General features: G+C 34.4%; 1 protein-coding gene across 1 annotated transcript; it reads left to right on the top strand.

Moving 5' to 3' along the window:
* Positions 1-4,523: 4,523 nt before the first annotated feature.
* Positions 4,524-17,953, top strand: LOC146539838 (trypsin-1-like). Its single transcript, XM_085207679.1, has 6 exons — positions 4,524-5,036; positions 9,462-9,621; positions 15,507-15,697; positions 16,095-16,186; positions 16,549-16,711; positions 17,273-17,953. Exons 1-6 carry the CDS (start codon positions 4,976-4,978, stop codon positions 17,410-17,412), a joined length of 807 nt encoding a protein of 268 aa, XP_085063805.1. The 5' UTR covers positions 4,524-4,975; the 3' UTR covers positions 17,413-17,953.
* Positions 17,954-18,211: the final 258 nt, after the last annotated feature.

Genomic DNA, 18,211 nt, shown 5'->3' with positions numbered 1-18,211 from the left:
GGTGACCCCACGGACCTTTAGTTAGACAAAGCGCGGCGTTTAGTTCCATCACACAACACGCAATAACTCCAGGATTTGACGGAAAGGGGGAGCGGAGTGTCTTAACACTAGGATACGTAGAGAGTGAAGCTGTATAAAAATTTAAATAACATTTTACTATGAATCACCCAGTTCTTTGAACTAGTTGTTGTACAATAAGGCTGACCACTTCAATTAGATATACATATATATATTTAACTTATGCTATATAACGAGAGCTATATCTGACAATATAATAGATATCTAATGATATCTATGATAGATCTATTCATATCATTTCTACTGGGGCACATACCGGGGACTTTTTGATAATAATAATAATAAACTATGATGATCCTTATGGAAATAAAACGATAATATAACCTCAAGGTATTCTTATTTTTAACCACACGCTGTATCCCTCACGTTGCAGAGTAGGCAGAGGGAACCTATTATTAAGACACTCCGTTCCTAATAGGAACCTCCGTTTTCCACTCTCCGCCGAATTCTAGTGGCATGAGTGCCAAACTCAACGCTTTTTTCCCTCTTCGCTAACTACTACTACTCTAAGGATGCCTCAATACTAGAGCTATAAATGCAACCCTGAACCATTTGCGTTTACAGACACAAGATTATGCCCCTGCAACACGACCTCCCTGGCGTCCGTTGCAAGTATTAGAAATGGAAAATTAGCTTCATACAATTTTTATTCTTAACTTTGTTTGTTGGTGATGATGATGATGATAGCTTTATCTCCACACCAGAGCGAAGAATGTAACCGTAAATAAATGTTTTACTTCCTCGAGTGGGGATAGAACCCACAATCGTCGCGTGCAGTTCAGTACAGTCACACCCTTCTGCGCCACGACGGTCTCAATTAAATCAAATTATTTAATTCAAGTTAATAAACCAGATATGATGGAGTTTTACAACCAAACCAAGGGAGGTGTTTATTAGTCTTGAAGCAAAAAGACATAGATAACGTGAGGACATTTTGACTCACAATTGTACTATATTGACGAATGAAAGACAAATAAATTTTTCTAGTGTTGCTTTTTGAAAAATAGAATTGATGAAAAATAATATTAATGATACACAAGTTATACAAATACAAATTACGTAATATCAATAAATGTTATAAACGTAAAAAAAAATAAGATAAAATAAGGAAAATAAAAAAAAATCTAATTCAAATTTCCATATCTATTCAACGAAACAGATAACATAATATAAACTGACCTCGAAAAAATAAAAAAAAAACAACAACGAAAAAAAAATCTTCCATCTCGACCCCATAAACAAATAAATTCAATGAAGGATTAGCAAAGTAACATACTCGTAGAACGTTATATCGTTATCAATATACGGGCCTCGCCTTGGCCCACTGAGAGTGAATCTGGACGGCACCAGCACCTACACACCCACTAACCGCTTCAAGGCCAACATTGTTTGTCTACGTGTTTTACCTCATCACGTAAACTCTTGGAAACCCTGGCATAGTACCCCTTATCTATAATACAATTGTAGCCATATCAACTGGGTTAGACAAATAAAAATAAACTTGAACTTTAAAACTTTTCCTGGCAACATTTTTGTGGTGAGTCAGCGCCGAGCACTAATTAAGAAAGTATGACGGCGCCTGAGATCGAACAAAAATTTTGTGATCTCATTCCTTTTAATATCAACTTTCGATCTACAAGTGTTCCACAACAGTTGTCGTTAAAAATTGATTATTATATAATAGGAAAAGTGTCGTATCGAACTCTCACTAATAATGCTTTCTCCATAATTATGCTCTTATAGAGAATTATTTCAAAAAATGCTGCGTCAACACTTCAACCAACTCAACACAAATATCAATAAGAATACTTGTTCACATGTTACATAAGAAAATCACAAAATAAATATTTATTCATTACCAATATTAGTAAAAGTGCTTCTTTTAAATCTTACTTACTAAAAACAATAATTACATTTCAATTGCAATAGCAAAAACTTTCACAAGAACAAGAAAAATCGCGTTACCTTATTAAAAAGCCTACAAGCTATAACTTTCGCTGTAAAACGAAGTAAAAGATATTCAATGACCATATATGGTTTCTTAATTGAAACGAAGACAACGCGTCCACTCTCTCGTGGGCCCAGTTGGGAGAACACGTGGTACAGCTGGCTTGTATTATATTACATCCGATCATATATCCGAAAGCGACTCTTTTTAAAACTTTTATGGTAGGTCAGTGCAACTGCGCAAAAGACTGTGTAAGCGTATATCGAAAATTGCAAAACATTCATCGTTTAGTCCTGGAATTACGTAAGGAGTTGGGCAAGATTGTCCAAATATAAAAGAAATAAAGCGAACCGCTTGTCCATCCGGCAGCCGGTGGATATATGTTCGTCTTGCGTAATGCAATCACGAGGATAATTAAATATTGTACGCGCTTTTAGGTATCCTAGCCGCTGCTTTTATTGTAGTCGACTATATTAACTTTTTTAAATAGATGTGTTAAATTAAAGTTATAGAAAAAGTTATCGCACTTCGAATTACACAATTCACAAAAAATATATTTTATAAAAATAAATTTCTTTATATATCAGTTTAAGTATTTTTTTATTATAGTAGAGTTGCTAGAGTTTCCGGCGAGCGAAGCGAGTAGGAGCTAAACTACCTGTCTTAATATCTATTGTTTGTTCAGCCTTGGAAAGAGGGGTGTTAACTTTTTACAGAAGCTTTTATTTTTTTATAACTTTATATTTGGACATCTCTCATTCTGACATCTTCCCTCTTAGTACCTAAATCTCTTTTTCTCTCTCTCTCTCTTACATAAATACATGACTATCGAAAAAAATTTAAAATATTTCTTCCAAGTTGCATGATTATTTCAAGTAATTAAAGACTTATTTCATATATCATACAATTTTATTAACATTTATTAATATAATTATATATGAATTATTAATAGTACGAATGTTAATACTACGTGTGCTACTTAACATAAAAAAACAAGAAACTGGTTGGTGACACATTTGTCAAAATCAAGTTATCAATCAATATTTACATAATAATTTTAAGAAAAAATTATGTATATTTTTTTTACAATATTCCATTAATAATGAAGAACTATCATAAGAATAACAAGGCCGTCCTGGCGCAAGGGCACAAGCGTAAGCGACGGTTGTGTGTTCAATTCTCACTCGTTAGAATTAATTATTTATTAATATGTTCGTTTCTTCACTCTGATGCCAGGGCTAAAAGGCTATTACCGCCACACAACACACAATCGACGGAAAATGGAGAACAGAGTATCTTAACACTAGGTTCCCTGGTGCTATATATACAGCGTGTACCGAAAAAAATAATAAAAAAATAAATATTCAAAACATTTGTTAGCTACTTTTCTACCTCGCAATAAATAACATAATTCTTGACATTAATAACATTCGGATTCTATTCCCAGTCGAGGAAATAAAATATTTAATAGTCTCGAGGGAAATCTTCGATCTGGCAACGAGGGAAAGCGCGGTATGGAGTCGCCACTCAACTCGCAATGCCTCCAGAATTCAGGTGGGGGAACGGAAGTGTCTTAATGGGAACAGAGTCTCAACTCTAGGTTCCCAAGCTCCCTCTGCCTACCCTGCGTACGGTGTACAGCGTGATATTAAAAAAAATCAAGTATCGTAACAAATCAGTATATAATAATTAAAACTAACATTAAAAGACCAATAAAATTAAGAAAACTTGAAGTTAATTTAACATAAGTAGACCGACATAAATATTAAGATAAGATAAATTACAAATCTCACTATCGATATCGTCTACAGATTTAACGGATTGTAACTGATACCGACATTGACAGGTTTTTTCTAAATCTCACCAGTTTATTATGAAAAAAGTACAAAGAGTGTCAAAAGTATCAAATTTCTCAAAATGCGAATAATATTTGCATAATATCATTTTGACTTACAAACTTGAAGCTCAGCTGGTAGAGGCTTGGTGACTAAGCTTTTGTTACAGTTACTTTTTAGATCTTAAGTCTTAACAACAAGTTTAATTTAATTATAGATAAATCAATATTTTTTTTAAATAAAAAAACATAATTTTATAATATAAATATTTAATTAAGTAAATCCTAGAATGAATCCAGGTCACAGATTTCGCATCAGCTGCAACAAAAATTTTACGTAATACATCTTTTGCTACTGCGCACAACTCAAGTTACACACAACGTGACATGTTGCAAGCCATATCCTGCACTCAAAGATGATCATTTAGATATTGGAAATAATTATTCAATCAATTAATACATATAAATATATTTTTCCATTTTCTTTATTACCTGTACACAGCAGGGTACGTAGAGGGAACCTAGTGTTAAAACACTCCGTTCCCCATTTTCCTCTGAATTCTAGATACATTGATGAGTATATACGCCATTTAATTATGCCGAAGCGTCAGTGTGAAGAATCGGGTAAAATTTGCCACAAGGTGTGTCGATTCCGTTACTTCAGTATATATTGCTGGTGTCGTTCATGAATGGCCATCATTTCCCAATATTGATATTTTTACAACACCTTAAGCCTCGGGTAGACCTATAACGGCGGTTTCAACAATCAATAGCGAATCGAGATAATAAATGACTAACAAAAGGCTCGACAAAACGATTATAGCCCGAAACACAATGCACCAGTTCCATTTGGCGCGTAAAAGGAAAGTTTCCAAATCAAATTTGACCCAATGACTCGGCGAAGTGAACTATTGGATAGATATGAAGGTCACTATCTAATCCTACCACCGACCCCGAAGCCTGGGTGGGGTAGGCGCTGGCGCAGCGCGGCCCGAGCGGCAGTCGGCGCGTATCCGTGAACTTGGCCTGGTCCGATCACCCTGGCCCCGAAGCCTTATCAGAGGCGCCGCCCACGGCCTATAATAGCAGGGCCGGCGTCTCCCTCTGCAGCAGACATGTTCCGTGCCTGGTGCCTCCTCGCTGTGCTCGCGACGGCCAGCGCCTGCAAGCCCTGCAGTGAGTCTCCTTTTAATTAGGGTCCTTTTTACTTATTTGTGTCAGTGCACCTTTTTTTTACGAATTAAGTTATTGTTTGTGTTTGTGTTCAACTTTGGTAAGTGTTGTTATGTAGTGCATTGAATGAATATTATGTTTTGAAATTATTTTTAATAGTTATATACGTAAATATGTAAAAATTATATAATTATAATAGTGCCAATAAATCTAGTGTTGTATTTATAAAAAATATCGATGTTCCGGACATTCGGTCGGAACTATGCTTCCTTATTCTAAATATTATAATGCTGTTTAAATATTTGATAAGATGCAAATTAACTAACCGTAGAAAAGACGATTTACGTACATTTGGCGCATTTATTATTTACTTCTTATTAAAGTTATAGATTTCGGTTTCTAGTATTATAAAAAATATTATTTTTAGATTTAGTAAATGGTAACTTTTGGCTAGAAGATTGAGAATATTTAATTAATTGATAAAATAACTAGCTTCTCGCGTCTTCTCGCTCAAATTCAAGAAATTACGTATTAAGTGGTGGAACGCTGCGTTCTGTCTTCCTACAACGGAGAGACCAGAATATTTATTTTTCGTAGTTGAAACCGCACCTACAACCATTGCATGTACAGTCAGATGCTGTGCTACTGCGTTACGATATCCTGATTTATTTATATTTAAAGTAATTGTACTTAGATATAAAAAAGAAAATATGTGACCGACATTGATGTAAAAGCCACTAATACATGTTATAAGTTTTATTTTGTGTTGAACACAATATATTAAATAATATAATAAAATAACGTATTTTAATTTTTTTTATATCTATTTACGATTGAATAGAACTTTGATTTAGTTAAATTCTTTTTGGCCTATTAGCCTCCGGTTGTATTCCGCGATTAACGGGATAGAGGGAACCTAGTGTTAAAATACACTATTTTTCACTTTCTAAACTCTTATTTTCGAGACACTGTATGAGTGGCTGAACTCACGTCGGCTTCTTTCTGAAGTGAGGAAATTAATATCTCATTCCCGTGAGTGAAAATCGAACCCACGGCCGTCACGTTTTATAGTTAGACATATATAGAGTAAAGTAGTAACTACGTTATAATTAATTGAAAATATTTAAAATATTGTTTCTATCTTATACTAGATGCCCCATGCGGCTTCGCCCGCTTGAGCTATACAAATATATTTAATTATGTATTTAAATAGGGAGGACATTTATATGTAGTTATTTATGCTAGAAAATAATAATTTTTATGTAGTTATTTATACTACAAAAGCTAGGTGGTAGATACGCGCTCACGTCAAACGCGTTTGTTTTTCACGTTTTTTTCCGCGTAAATCTCGCGGGTATTCTGTGATAAAAATATACCTATAGCCTATGCATTGCCTGTTCTGTTGTTCGGCAAAAATAAGTAGTATATTAATATGTAATATAGTGATATAAAGAAATATATAGAAAATATAGTAATATGGAAAAACTATAAAAAAAATGCAGGCCTTTTTAGCGCAGTGTTTACGTATATAGCATCTAACCGCAATCGCGATATTGTAGGTCCCTTCCCATTCGTGGGAACGAGTTATTTTTATTTTTATTTTTATTGTTTAATATAACAGAGAACAAATGCATTCTATATACCTACCTATATTTACACATCATTATTTTTTACTTCACTCTGTATCCCGCACATAAAAAATGCTCCGTTTCCCAAAAAAATGCTACCGATCCCAACTTTCCGCCTAATTCTCGAAGCATTGTATATTAAGTGGCAGAACTTAACGCCGCGCTACTAGAGCGAAGAAAACAAACATTAAATACTTAATTCCCCCGACTGGGAATCGAACTGACAACCAAACTCACCACCGCCTCACCGACATAAATCGTATAATTACCGTACATTAATATTCATGCTTAATTAAACATAGCTTCAAGTATTGAAAATTAAAATGCATATAAGGCAAGTAAGTAATGACAGTTAAATTTTATTTGATTACTTCTTAGTGGGCCACTGACATGAATGTTTTATTCAGAAATTTTATCAAACGGGTCACTGGGGCATGGGAGACTTAGTATGAACCTTACTTTGGTCACCTCAACCCACGCGATGCTACTTTATGTTTTTTGTATAGTTCTAAATGCTGTATTTACATTTGGTGCAATATTGCGACTGATTGAATGACTAAGTAGCGACCCGCCCGCGGCTTCGCCCGCTAGAACTATACAATTACTATAGAAAACATATAAAAAGTCTTGGCCATAAAGTGTGACTGTAAAACCGACTGGTTGTGAGTTCGATCCCCAATCGATGTGTTGAAATATTCATTTAAATTTATATTTTCAATTCTTCGCTCCAGTGTCCAGGCAAAGCGCGGCGTTGAGTTCTGCCAATCAACACGCAATGCGTCCACAACTCAGCAGAAAGTGAAGAAGGGAGTTTAACACTAGGTTCCCAGCCCCCCTGCTGTGTGCGGGATACAGCGTGAAGCTGAGAAAAGAGATAAAATTATACATAGCATGATGGAAAGGGATCCCAATTACCAGTCTTCATTACGCCACGACAATACTGTGTCAATAAGATATCAGATGTCATATTTTCGTTACATAAAGATATATTTTTACTTTAAACGTTAAGTGCAGATACGACATCGGCCACACACTTCAAAAATTATGAAATAGTTCTCAATAGCGTGCTAAGTGCCACGGATGTCATACTGGACTGAACTTTTAGGTATAGAAGCGAAAAATCCTGGTATTATTTGCCATAGTTTCAATATTTTTTCTCTGAATCTAATAAACATAGAGACTAGCGACTCGCTCTCGTAACGTGTTAAAGCGCGGCGTTGGGTTCCGCCACTCGACGTAAAGACAAAGCCTCCAGAATTCGGAAAGTCTTAACACTAGGTTCCCTCTACTTAACCTGCTATTTGCGGAATATTGTACACTTATTTCATTGAAATATTATTTTAGATAATGAAAATTTATTTTAGACTTGTTTAAATCTGTTTTACAAAGGGAAGTAACAACACTTAACGTTAAAGTAAATTTTCTCGGTCTTTTAATTTTCGCGCAAATTTGTACATATCGCGTGTCTCAACGCTACGCTTTATAAGTTATCAGAGCTAAGATACGAAAATAATTCATTCATGTGAATAGGAGTCGAACCCACAATAGCTATTTTACAATTTGTTGAATCTACGATCCCTAGTTAGAGTATAGAAACTGAAATAATTTTCGATTATAACACGTTTAAAAAACGTTTTTTTTTATTTTAAAAAAATACTTGCGATACTCTACCTAGAGCCTATAAATATAAATGTTAAATTCAACAAAACGTCATACATTTTTCAAACGGACGTCCTCGCAGAAATATCCATAATAATTATACAGATAGTTAAGTTCTTCATTTTCGTTATCGCCGAGAATTAACCTAGTTAAATGCAGTAAAAGCTGAATGTTGTAACGTCCACAGTTCACGGGAGCTCCGTTACGATTGTCTACAAAGACAAACAAAAGGACTATACGTAACTTAGCGGCTAGAATAAATATTAAATTTAAACTAAAAACACCATGTTAAATAAATTTATGCAGAATTCAACGAAAGTATGAAAAAAACTTAATGTCTTAAAACGGAAGGAGAACGGGAAGGAAGTGTCGTATCACTAGTTTCCCAGGTTCCCTCTGCCTACCCCACTATGTGTGGATACAGAGTGAAGCTAAAAATAAAATATTTCGTTTAAATTCAATAAGAGAGACAGTTTTACACATGACCGTAGCGAAAAGTAGTAAATCAACCGCGCGTGGCGCTGGCTGGAACGCGTTGTGCCGAATATTTACACATTATTTACTTTGATTATCGCAGGCTGTCTGTACCAGAGTACAGTCGCCGCGGGAAATTGTAATAAGTTACAGTATGAAGCACATTTTTTTTTATTTTATATCGTTTGAGTTAATATAAAGTATTTTGTTCTTCAAATGTCCAATATAAATATTTAACACTTACTTTCTTTTCCTTCGTTTTTTCTTTGCTCTTTACTAATTATTTTCATTCAATAATATTACTTGATGAAACTGATAACAAACATCGGTTTTTAACATTTTTAAAATGTCATTCCACATTAAGGATAGAAAATGCGCGCATCGATACTCACATAGCCTCTTCTCTTCTCCTCTTCGATTTATTTTTTTCGTTATTATTTTAATCAATAAAAATAAAATAGTTTATTAAATTATAGATGTAACTAAAAAAAACTCCTTGCAATGTAAAAAATATGACACATACAGTTCACCACTATTTTACTTTTACTTATTTTGCTTCACGCCATGCCCCCTATATATAACAGAACACCTAGAGTTAAAACACTCCTTTCCCCACTTTCCGCCCAACTAAACTATAATTAAATTAATAATTATTTTTTAATTCCAGCATGTGGCACAGCTCGCGGCGCACGAGTGGTGGGCGGTGGAGCTTTAACCCCAGGGGAGTTTCCCTGGTTGGCCGCTCTGAAGAGGGATGGAAAACTCATCTGTGGTGCCACTGTGGTTGCAAGAGATCACTTGATAACAGCCACGCACTGTGTTTATGAGTGAGTAGATATTTGAAAATATTTTAAATGGATAAGCGTTTTTTAGCTTTACGCTATATCTCGCATAGAGCAGGGAAAGCAGAGGGAACCTAGTGTTAAGACACTCGGTCTCTCTTTTCTTCATACTTGTATAAATAAAATAATCGAAGACTAACTTACTAATTAAACCTAAGGAAAAAACAAATTATTTATTGTGCTAAACGCCAAACCACCAGAGGAGCACAAGTGTGCGACTGTAAACATTACAAATTGTGGGTTCGATTCCCAAATGAAATATTTAATATTTTCATTTCCTCTTTCTGCCTCCACAATCCAGGACACGAAAACGAATAGTTGGGAAAGGAGGTGTCTTAACGGGAATGAACCGTCTTAACGCTAGATTCCCAGATTCCTTCAAAAAAACACTTTCTTTCGACATGCACCCCCTATTTAATGCATTTGGCCTACAACCTACCTACATTTAAAACAACTTTTATTCAGCTCAGTTTCACCAAAAATTTAGGTCAACTGACACGATTTTTGGCCGAGATATGCAACACTCGGGTCAGAATTTAATAAATTGCCGATATAAAGTGAATATAAAAAACTTGAACAAAACAAACGTTTGCATTCCCGAGACTGTAATGGGGTTATTACTTTACTTACGCATCTTAACGGCGAATCGGATAATAAATTGTTGATTTTTGACAGTTTGATTTATTTTTGCACCCGCTTGAATCGTCGCTAATAAAAATTATTTGATTCGAATTGAATTATTATCAAAATATTATAATTTAATTTACGTTTTATAATTAATTTCAACGTTGAGGCCAGGTCGTGCCGCAGAGCACAAGCCGCAAGTGTGTGACTTTTTAACGTGACTGGTTGTGGGTTCGATCCCCATTCGAAGAAATTAAATATTTATTTAAATTAGTATTTTCGTTTCTTCGCTCCGGTGTCGAGGAAAGGCGCGCCACTCAACACGTGATGCCTCCAGAATTCGTCGGAAAATGGAGAACGGAATGTCTTTACACTAGGTTCTATGCCTCACACACAGCTACACTACAGCTTGAAGTTATATTTTAATTAATAACTTTTTATGTTAAAAAATACTACTATACTAATAATAAAAAATGCAATTAAAATATTTTTTGCTTGCTAAAACCTATCACGAATAATTAAAACTTTTAGTACTTGTATACATATGGAAAAATCAAAATCTTTTAAAATATAATATACAAACAAGATGAGCAAACTACACATATTTTACAGAATACATATTTGACTTCTCACCTAATGACTACCTAAAGATTATAACTTACTCATCTGCAAACAATAGGCTATTTGGCTATTTGGGCGAGGCCGAGTGAAAGTATATGTATATATATAATATAATTTATTATATATGCATAAGTTTGTCGTGTCAACACTAAATATGAAGGAGAACTCAATTAAATTTCACTTATATGTTTAGAAAGATAATATAAATAAAGAAATTAGTGAGCAAATATGATGGGTGTTGTTTACTTGTCAATACAGCTTTTAGATACTTGATTGCCTGAAAGAAATCGGTAAATAGATGATTTGTAGCTTAAATAAGAAAAGAAAACAATTACATAGGCCAACCTCACAACCTATCGTGCTTACAGTCGCAGGCTTGTGCCCCTTGCTTCTCGAAAAAATATATTATGTAAAGAAACGTAATGAAGCGAAGAAAGTAACTGATTTTGTTCAAAGATATTATTATTATAAAAGAAATTTAACACCTCATATGATAAAAACGAAATTTCAGATCACTATGGAACATAAAGGTTTCCTTGTGAGAAACGCAAAATTTTTACGCATATATAATATCAATAATAAAGAAATGAGAGCGAGCTGTCAATATGAACGATTTAAAATAAAATATAACTTATATTATATTGTTTTTATTTATAATTTAAAAATATTATTACATTCAACGAAATAATAAAACTTTACTAATAAATATATAGGTATTAAAATTTTAATTACAGTATAGTTTCAAATTTTCAAATACTTCTAATCTATATCTATCTATATATATAAAATCGAAAAGTCACTCACTCATCACGAAATCTCAGAAACTACAAGTGCTAGGAATCTCAAATTTTGCATAGAAGTTATTTATAGGACGTAGGTGCTCGCTAAGACGGGAACTTCGACTTCTAAAGGGTTGTTTTTGGGGTTGAAAGTTTGTATAAAACTTCGTTACTACAAATGCTAGGAGGCTCAAATTTTGCAGTCATGGAGACAGAAATTAATAATAACATAGTTGACGCGGGTGAAATCGCGAACGTGCCGCTAGTATATTATCAGGAAGATATGATTGCAAAACAAAGTCCTAAATATTAAAAAATCAACAAAAGCAATACAAATATACCGTTGCGTTGTTCACATTTAATTATAAGTTTTATATTCACTGGTTTAGATATGAATGATAAATAATTCAATTTTAAGATGTCTTAAAACAACGGTCTTGATAAAGTGAATTGAAAATAAAATATATATTATATGGATTCAAAATATTTATAACCTTTTATTGATTGTGCATAAAATATGATACACATAAGAAGATAGGGCTGAGTGAATCCTTGTTCAAATTGTCATTATAAAAAGCCTAATTATACTTATAGTATTTATCAATTAAATTTTAACTGATTTTGAAAAAGAGAGTAGTTTTATCAAGATAGCTTTAAGTCCTGCCTAATACAGGATATACAGTGCCCTTATTCGTGGAGCCAGGCGGAACTCATCCCCGCGCTTTAATCGTTACCAGAGCGAGGGACTGAAAATATTAAAAATTTCATTCCCCCGAATGGAAATCGAACCTACAATCGTTGCGTTTACAGTCACACGCGGCCATAATTATGTCGTACTATGAATCTGTTAACACCCTAACCTACATATATTCGAGTGACAACCCTACTTAAATAATATTGTAAATATAAAACAATTTTAGTGTTATAAGGGAATCATTAATCAAGACGTAATTGCACTTTTGTTAAACGAAATAAACAGTAGTTGGTTGTAAAGTCATTTTATATGCGCGCACATTTATGGATACCTTCGTTTTATTTGAGATTTTACACTAAAATGTCTGGTAGTGAAAGCGAGCTTGATTTTTTTAATGGAGACATCATACCGGTAAAGCAAAAAATATTTAGGGATATTTTTAATAAGTCACTCTTATCTCTATTTTTTAAGAAATATACTTATTTCGAGAACATTAGACCGCGGCGCCGTACGTGTTACATGGAAAATTCTAAATTGTGTCACTACAGGGTCAAATCAAAGTAGAGGTAGGTATGTAGTAAGGTAACCTTTGCATAAATTTTTATTTTCCTTATTTTTTCTTATCATGTCTACTATTGATTGAGTAAATATGAAGTAATTGTTGTTATCTAGTACGATCGATCTTGCAATACCATTCAATCATCTTTGCCTTAAATTCATATCCTGCACACAGCACAGTAGGCAGAGGGAACCTAGTGTTAAGACACTCCATTCCTCATTTTCGTATCGTATGTTTATTTTCACGTAACATCTTACTAGGCACCTGTATAAAAATAAACTTTGCAATGTTTTTACAAACATGTGTAAAGTGAATTGTAGATTGCATAAGCAACAGGTGGATTTTTACTTTCAGAAAAGCTCAAGAGCACTTCGATGGAGTACGAATGATTGACACAAATAATTTAAAGTAAATATTTTTTGTATTTAAGAAATCGTGTGTTATATGATACCCAGATTGACGCAATGCTAGTAAATAACGATGTAATATAGAGGAGATTGTAGACGGTGTAGGTTCTAAGTTCGATTCCCACTCGAGAAAATTAAATATTTAATATTTCCATGTCCTCGTAATGTGGCAAAACGTACCGTCACTCAACACGCAATGCCTACAGAATTCGGCGGTAAATAGAGAATGGCAGTGTCTAAGAACCAGATTCCCAGGTTCCTCTTTTTACTTGAAGATAAAATAAATAAATAAAATACCTAATGGAGTTAAATTCTATAGATAATTATTAAAATTTTAAAATATTAATAAATAATAATTCATTGCTTCGATCCCCACTCGGGATCGAACCCACTGGCGTGCAGTTTAGCCACTGCAACACGACGGTCTTTTTTTCTTTCTTTCCTCCTCCTGGCATTAATCCCGGCTATTGCCAGGGTCTGCCCTCCTACTCAACCTACTCCACTTTGCACGGTCTTTTGCGTCCTCGGTGGTTAGACCATTGGCTCTCATGTCCTGCATCACGACATCCAGCCAGCGCTTCCTTGGGCGTCCAGGAGGTCTGACTCCAGGGACTGATATAGCAAGGCACTTGCATCCGACATAGTTCTTAGGCCGGCGCGTAGCGTGGCCAAACCATCTCAGACGACGCTCTTGGAGCTTATCCGCTACGTCACGGACTCCAAGACTACCTCGAATGAATGTGTTGCGTATGCGGTCAGTCCGCGTCACGCCGCACATCCACCTCAGCATCTTCATTTCCGTGACGTGAAGCTCATGAGTGTGCCGGGATAGTGTCGGCCAACATTCGCTGCCGTATAAAAGAACCGGTCGGATGATGCTCTTGTATATCAGCCCCTTGAGCTTGGGCGGTATTCTGCGGTCGCAGACCACACCAGTGACCTCCCGCCATTTGGCCCAGGCAGCGCTTATCCGCCCTTGGACATCGTGATCGATGCCTCCAGACTCGTGCATAACGGATCCAAGGTACCTGAACTTCTCCGACTTAACGGCTGGCTCAGGACCTATAAGGATGGTGCTCGAGTCCCGGCTCCCGCAGGCCATGTACTCTGTCTTTATTGAAATAAAATATTTTTTTATTAAAATAACTTAAATAACATTTAGATTCAGTCAGTTTCACAACAAATACGTGTTATGCATAAAAAAATGTGCGTTTACCACTTGTATTTCATCTTACAAATGTAGATGGATTGTCTTAACAGAATGTTGTAACGTAAGAGAAACTTTATTTAAATATAAACAATTTTCACGTAAACTGCATTTTGAGGGCATTTTTTATTACTTAATCTTTTAAACTAAATATTGTTTTACTTCGTTGTTAATATTCTCATTTTGATAATAATCAAAACCTTAATACTTTAAAATAAATAAATAAATCAGCTTCCCGCTGTATGCCGCATACAGCAGGGTAGACGGAGGGAACCTAGTGTTAAAGCACTCCGTGTGGCAGAATTTATTTTAAAATAAGTTATATACTATGACGTTTTGTTTACATATACAAAGCATCTACAATTTTTTCATGGTCAAAGAACAAAAAAATCATATAATAATTCTTATCATATTATGTGAATGTAATAAACTTATGAATATATAACTGATATCTATGTAGTGGCAAGGTGAGTCTTAGCTAACCGGGTCTAGGTCGGTCGGGTTGGATGCGCCCGCGCACCTTTTCTTTCATTTGTTTCGTCACGCAGTAACTGATTGTCGCGGTGACGTGACGTGCCTCCGTAATCGGGTAAACTTACTATAAATTTTAAGTTAAGCTGCCTTAAATGATCAACAGTGTTTTAATATGAAATTTAAATTATAGGTACATGTTGTCTTTTAAATATAACTTACATACATATATTTATGTGAGTTCGATGCCCACTAGAGGGCATTCTATATTTAATATTTCTATTTTCCTCGCTCTCATAACCAGGCAAAGCACGATGTTGGGTTTCGCCACTCAACCTGCAAAGTCTTCAAAATTGTGTCTTAATGGCAACGGAGTGTCTTAACACTAGGTTCTCTGCTTCCCTCTGCCCATTCTCTTTCTGTAGGATACATCGTGAAACTCGAAAAAAACGACGACCAATATAACGAATGAACTTCTAAGCTCAATAAACCTGTTACCTCTTTCCAGAGTGGAGGCATCGCGTCTAACAGTTCTGGTAGGCGAGTACGACGTGAACAACTCTCGATCAGACGGTTTTCCGGTGTCACATGTGATCCAGCATCCGGACTTCAATAGATATACCTATGACAATGACATTGCAGTGCTGAGGCTTGCTCAGCCATTACCTGACAAATTGTTCAGACCAGCTTGTTTGCCGGGTAAGTTAATTTAGTTAATATCATTTTTATTTAAAGTTACGCCAATCGTGGTGCAGAGGCACAAGTGGGTGACTAAAAACGTCACGACACGACAGATTGTGGGCTCGATTCCCACTCGAGGAAATGAAATATTTAATAACTTCATTTATTCACTCTGGTGTCAATGTAAAAGCGCGACTTTGAATTCTGTCACTCTACTCTATTGGGGAGAAGAGAGTCTTACCACTAGGCTCCTTTTGTCGACTCTGCGGGATACAGCGTGAAAATCGATTATAATAATAAGGACATTTTCAAAGACAGTTAAAAGTTTGAAATGATAAAGATGATTTTGTTATATTTGTATTTCTGTAGCTTTAATATAAAAAGTGAAATTATAAAAAAAACAATAATTTCACAGATGATGAAAATACCCTTGGAGGTGTAGATGCTGTAGTATCTGGATGGGGAAGTACCGTTGAAAAAGGACCACCATCCAACATACCTATGAAAGTAAGTTTATATTTTTTTTCCGATAACTTATATTTTTTTTAATTTAAAGATATAAAGTATCTTATAATAAGGCTGACTCTAAGCAAAACTCCACCCAAAGCTCTATATCTATATGCACATATATCATAAAATAGTACAATTTTTCTCGATTGCTACAAATATTTTTTTTACTATTGAAAACAATATTTAGATATATTATAAAAAATAACATCACTACCACCAATACACCATAATACCACACATCAGCTTACCACTTTTAAAATTGATTAATTTAAAATTTATATTACTTTGAAGATACTTTTTAAGAAACTTTTCAATAAATGTTTAAATACCAATAAAAGCTCATTAAACGTTGTTTACAGGCGGAAGTACAAATTTGGTCACAAGAAGACTGCAAAGCCGCCGGCTATGGACGTAGAAAAGTGACACCACGTATGATATGCGCTAACGCACCCGACCGGGACTCCTGCACCGGGGACTCCGGCGGGCCGCTGTTGATGGCACAACCGCACTATACTATAGTGGGTAAGTTAGTCGTGTGTTTTTAAATTATATTTTAATTTAACGCCGTTAAGACTTTAAGTTTAATTTGATGGTCAAAGTAGGTACATTGTAAATGTTAGGTCCAAATTAGAATCTATATATATAAAATCGAAAGGTCACTCACTCATCACGAAATCTCAGAAACTACAAGTGCTAGGATTCTGAAATTTTGCATAGGAGTTACTTATAGGACGTAGGTGCTCGCTAAGACGGGAATTTGCAATATTCGACTTTTAAGAGGATGTTTTTGGGGTGGGAAGTTTGTATGAAACTTCGTTACTACAAATGCTAGGAGTCTCAAATTTTGCATGGATGTCACTTATAGGACGTAGGTACGCAGGCGAAGCCGCAGACGGGCCGCTAGTTCATTATAAAATGTATCATAATTACTTAAAATTTAAATTAATTAATGATAAAAAAATTGCATAATTATAAAAACACAATATCTGTGCGTTGAGATAACTAACTAAAGTGAAGATTTCATTAGAAACAATAAAAATCGACTAAGACTGAGTCTAATATTTTATATTATTATTTTTACAGGAATCGTTTCATGGGGTCGAGGATGTGCAAGACAAGGTTATCCAGGAGTGTACGCAAGAGTAGATAGATTTATGCCTTGGCTTAAATTAGCGCTACGACACGCCTGCCCTTGTCTACCTCCAAACTCCATTTACAAATAACTAAAAGACGTACTGAGGCTATATTAAAAAAAATATAAAATAATTTGTTACTGAAATGAATTGGAACGAGCTGTACGTATATTTTACAAAAATAATTCGTATATATTAAGAGGCTCAACTATTACCAATTGAAAAAGTTACCAATAACAAACTGTTATAATTAAGCATAAGGTTAACAGGTTAACATGTTACTAAATGGTGAATACAAAGATCTACTACAAAATATTATTATAAAAGAAAGTAAAGCTTTAAATGGAACTTGTTACTTTTATATTATAGCCAATGAATCTGAAGTAATATTGCCATTTACACCAAAGTAATATTGGAAATGAAGGAGTCTTTTCGTTTTAAGTATATTGTAAATGAATTTATCAGTATTAGGAGATATTATAATAATTATTAAGTAATCAAATTTATTTCTTAGTTATAAGTACAAACGGCTGTGAATTAGATTAAATTATTAAATAAGCAAATTCATTGGAAATATTTATTATATTAGAGATAAGACCAATATATTTTTGTTACCATTAAAAATATTGTTCCTTCAATACATATTGTTATTTTTGTCATATTCTAAATAAAGATTTTCATTTTATGTTGCAATATTATTTACCTACCTGTCTGTACCTTTACATTTTAATTGCATATAAATCTAGATTTACTTAGAAAAGATGAATTAGAAATATTAATTCAGTAACAGTTTAAATAATAATTTAAAAAACACCCCAATTTTATCAGCTTTCTATAAAATGTGTTGCCAGTTATTCAACCAGTCATATACAAAATCTGTTGATACTTA

This window comes from Heliconius melpomene, chromosome 3 (assembly GCF_056956725.1).
Source record: "Heliconius melpomene rosina isolate 202511_hmr_F chromosome 3, ASM5695672v1, whole genome shotgun sequence".
In the NCBI taxonomy this organism is placed as follows: domain Eukaryota; kingdom Metazoa; phylum Arthropoda; class Insecta; order Lepidoptera; family Nymphalidae; genus Heliconius; species Heliconius melpomene.
Note: the sequence above shows the minus strand (reverse complement) of the source record. Positions and strands in the feature narration are given on the sequence as shown.

Excerpts from the sequence above, each read along its gene's own strand:
- LOC146539838 (XM_085207679.1), top strand. The coding sequence starts at position 4,976 with ATGTTCCGTGCCTGGTGCCTCCTCGCTGTGCTCGCGACGGCCAGCGCC. Across the intron at positions 5,037-9,461 it reads CAGCGCCTGCAAGCCCTGCA|CATGTGGCACAGCTCGCGGC; the intron begins GTGAGTCTCCTT and ends TTTTAATTCCAG. Across the intron at positions 16,187-16,548 it reads CATCCAACATACCTATGAAA|GCGGAAGTACAAATTTGGTC; the intron begins GTAAGTTTATAT and ends CGTTGTTTACAG.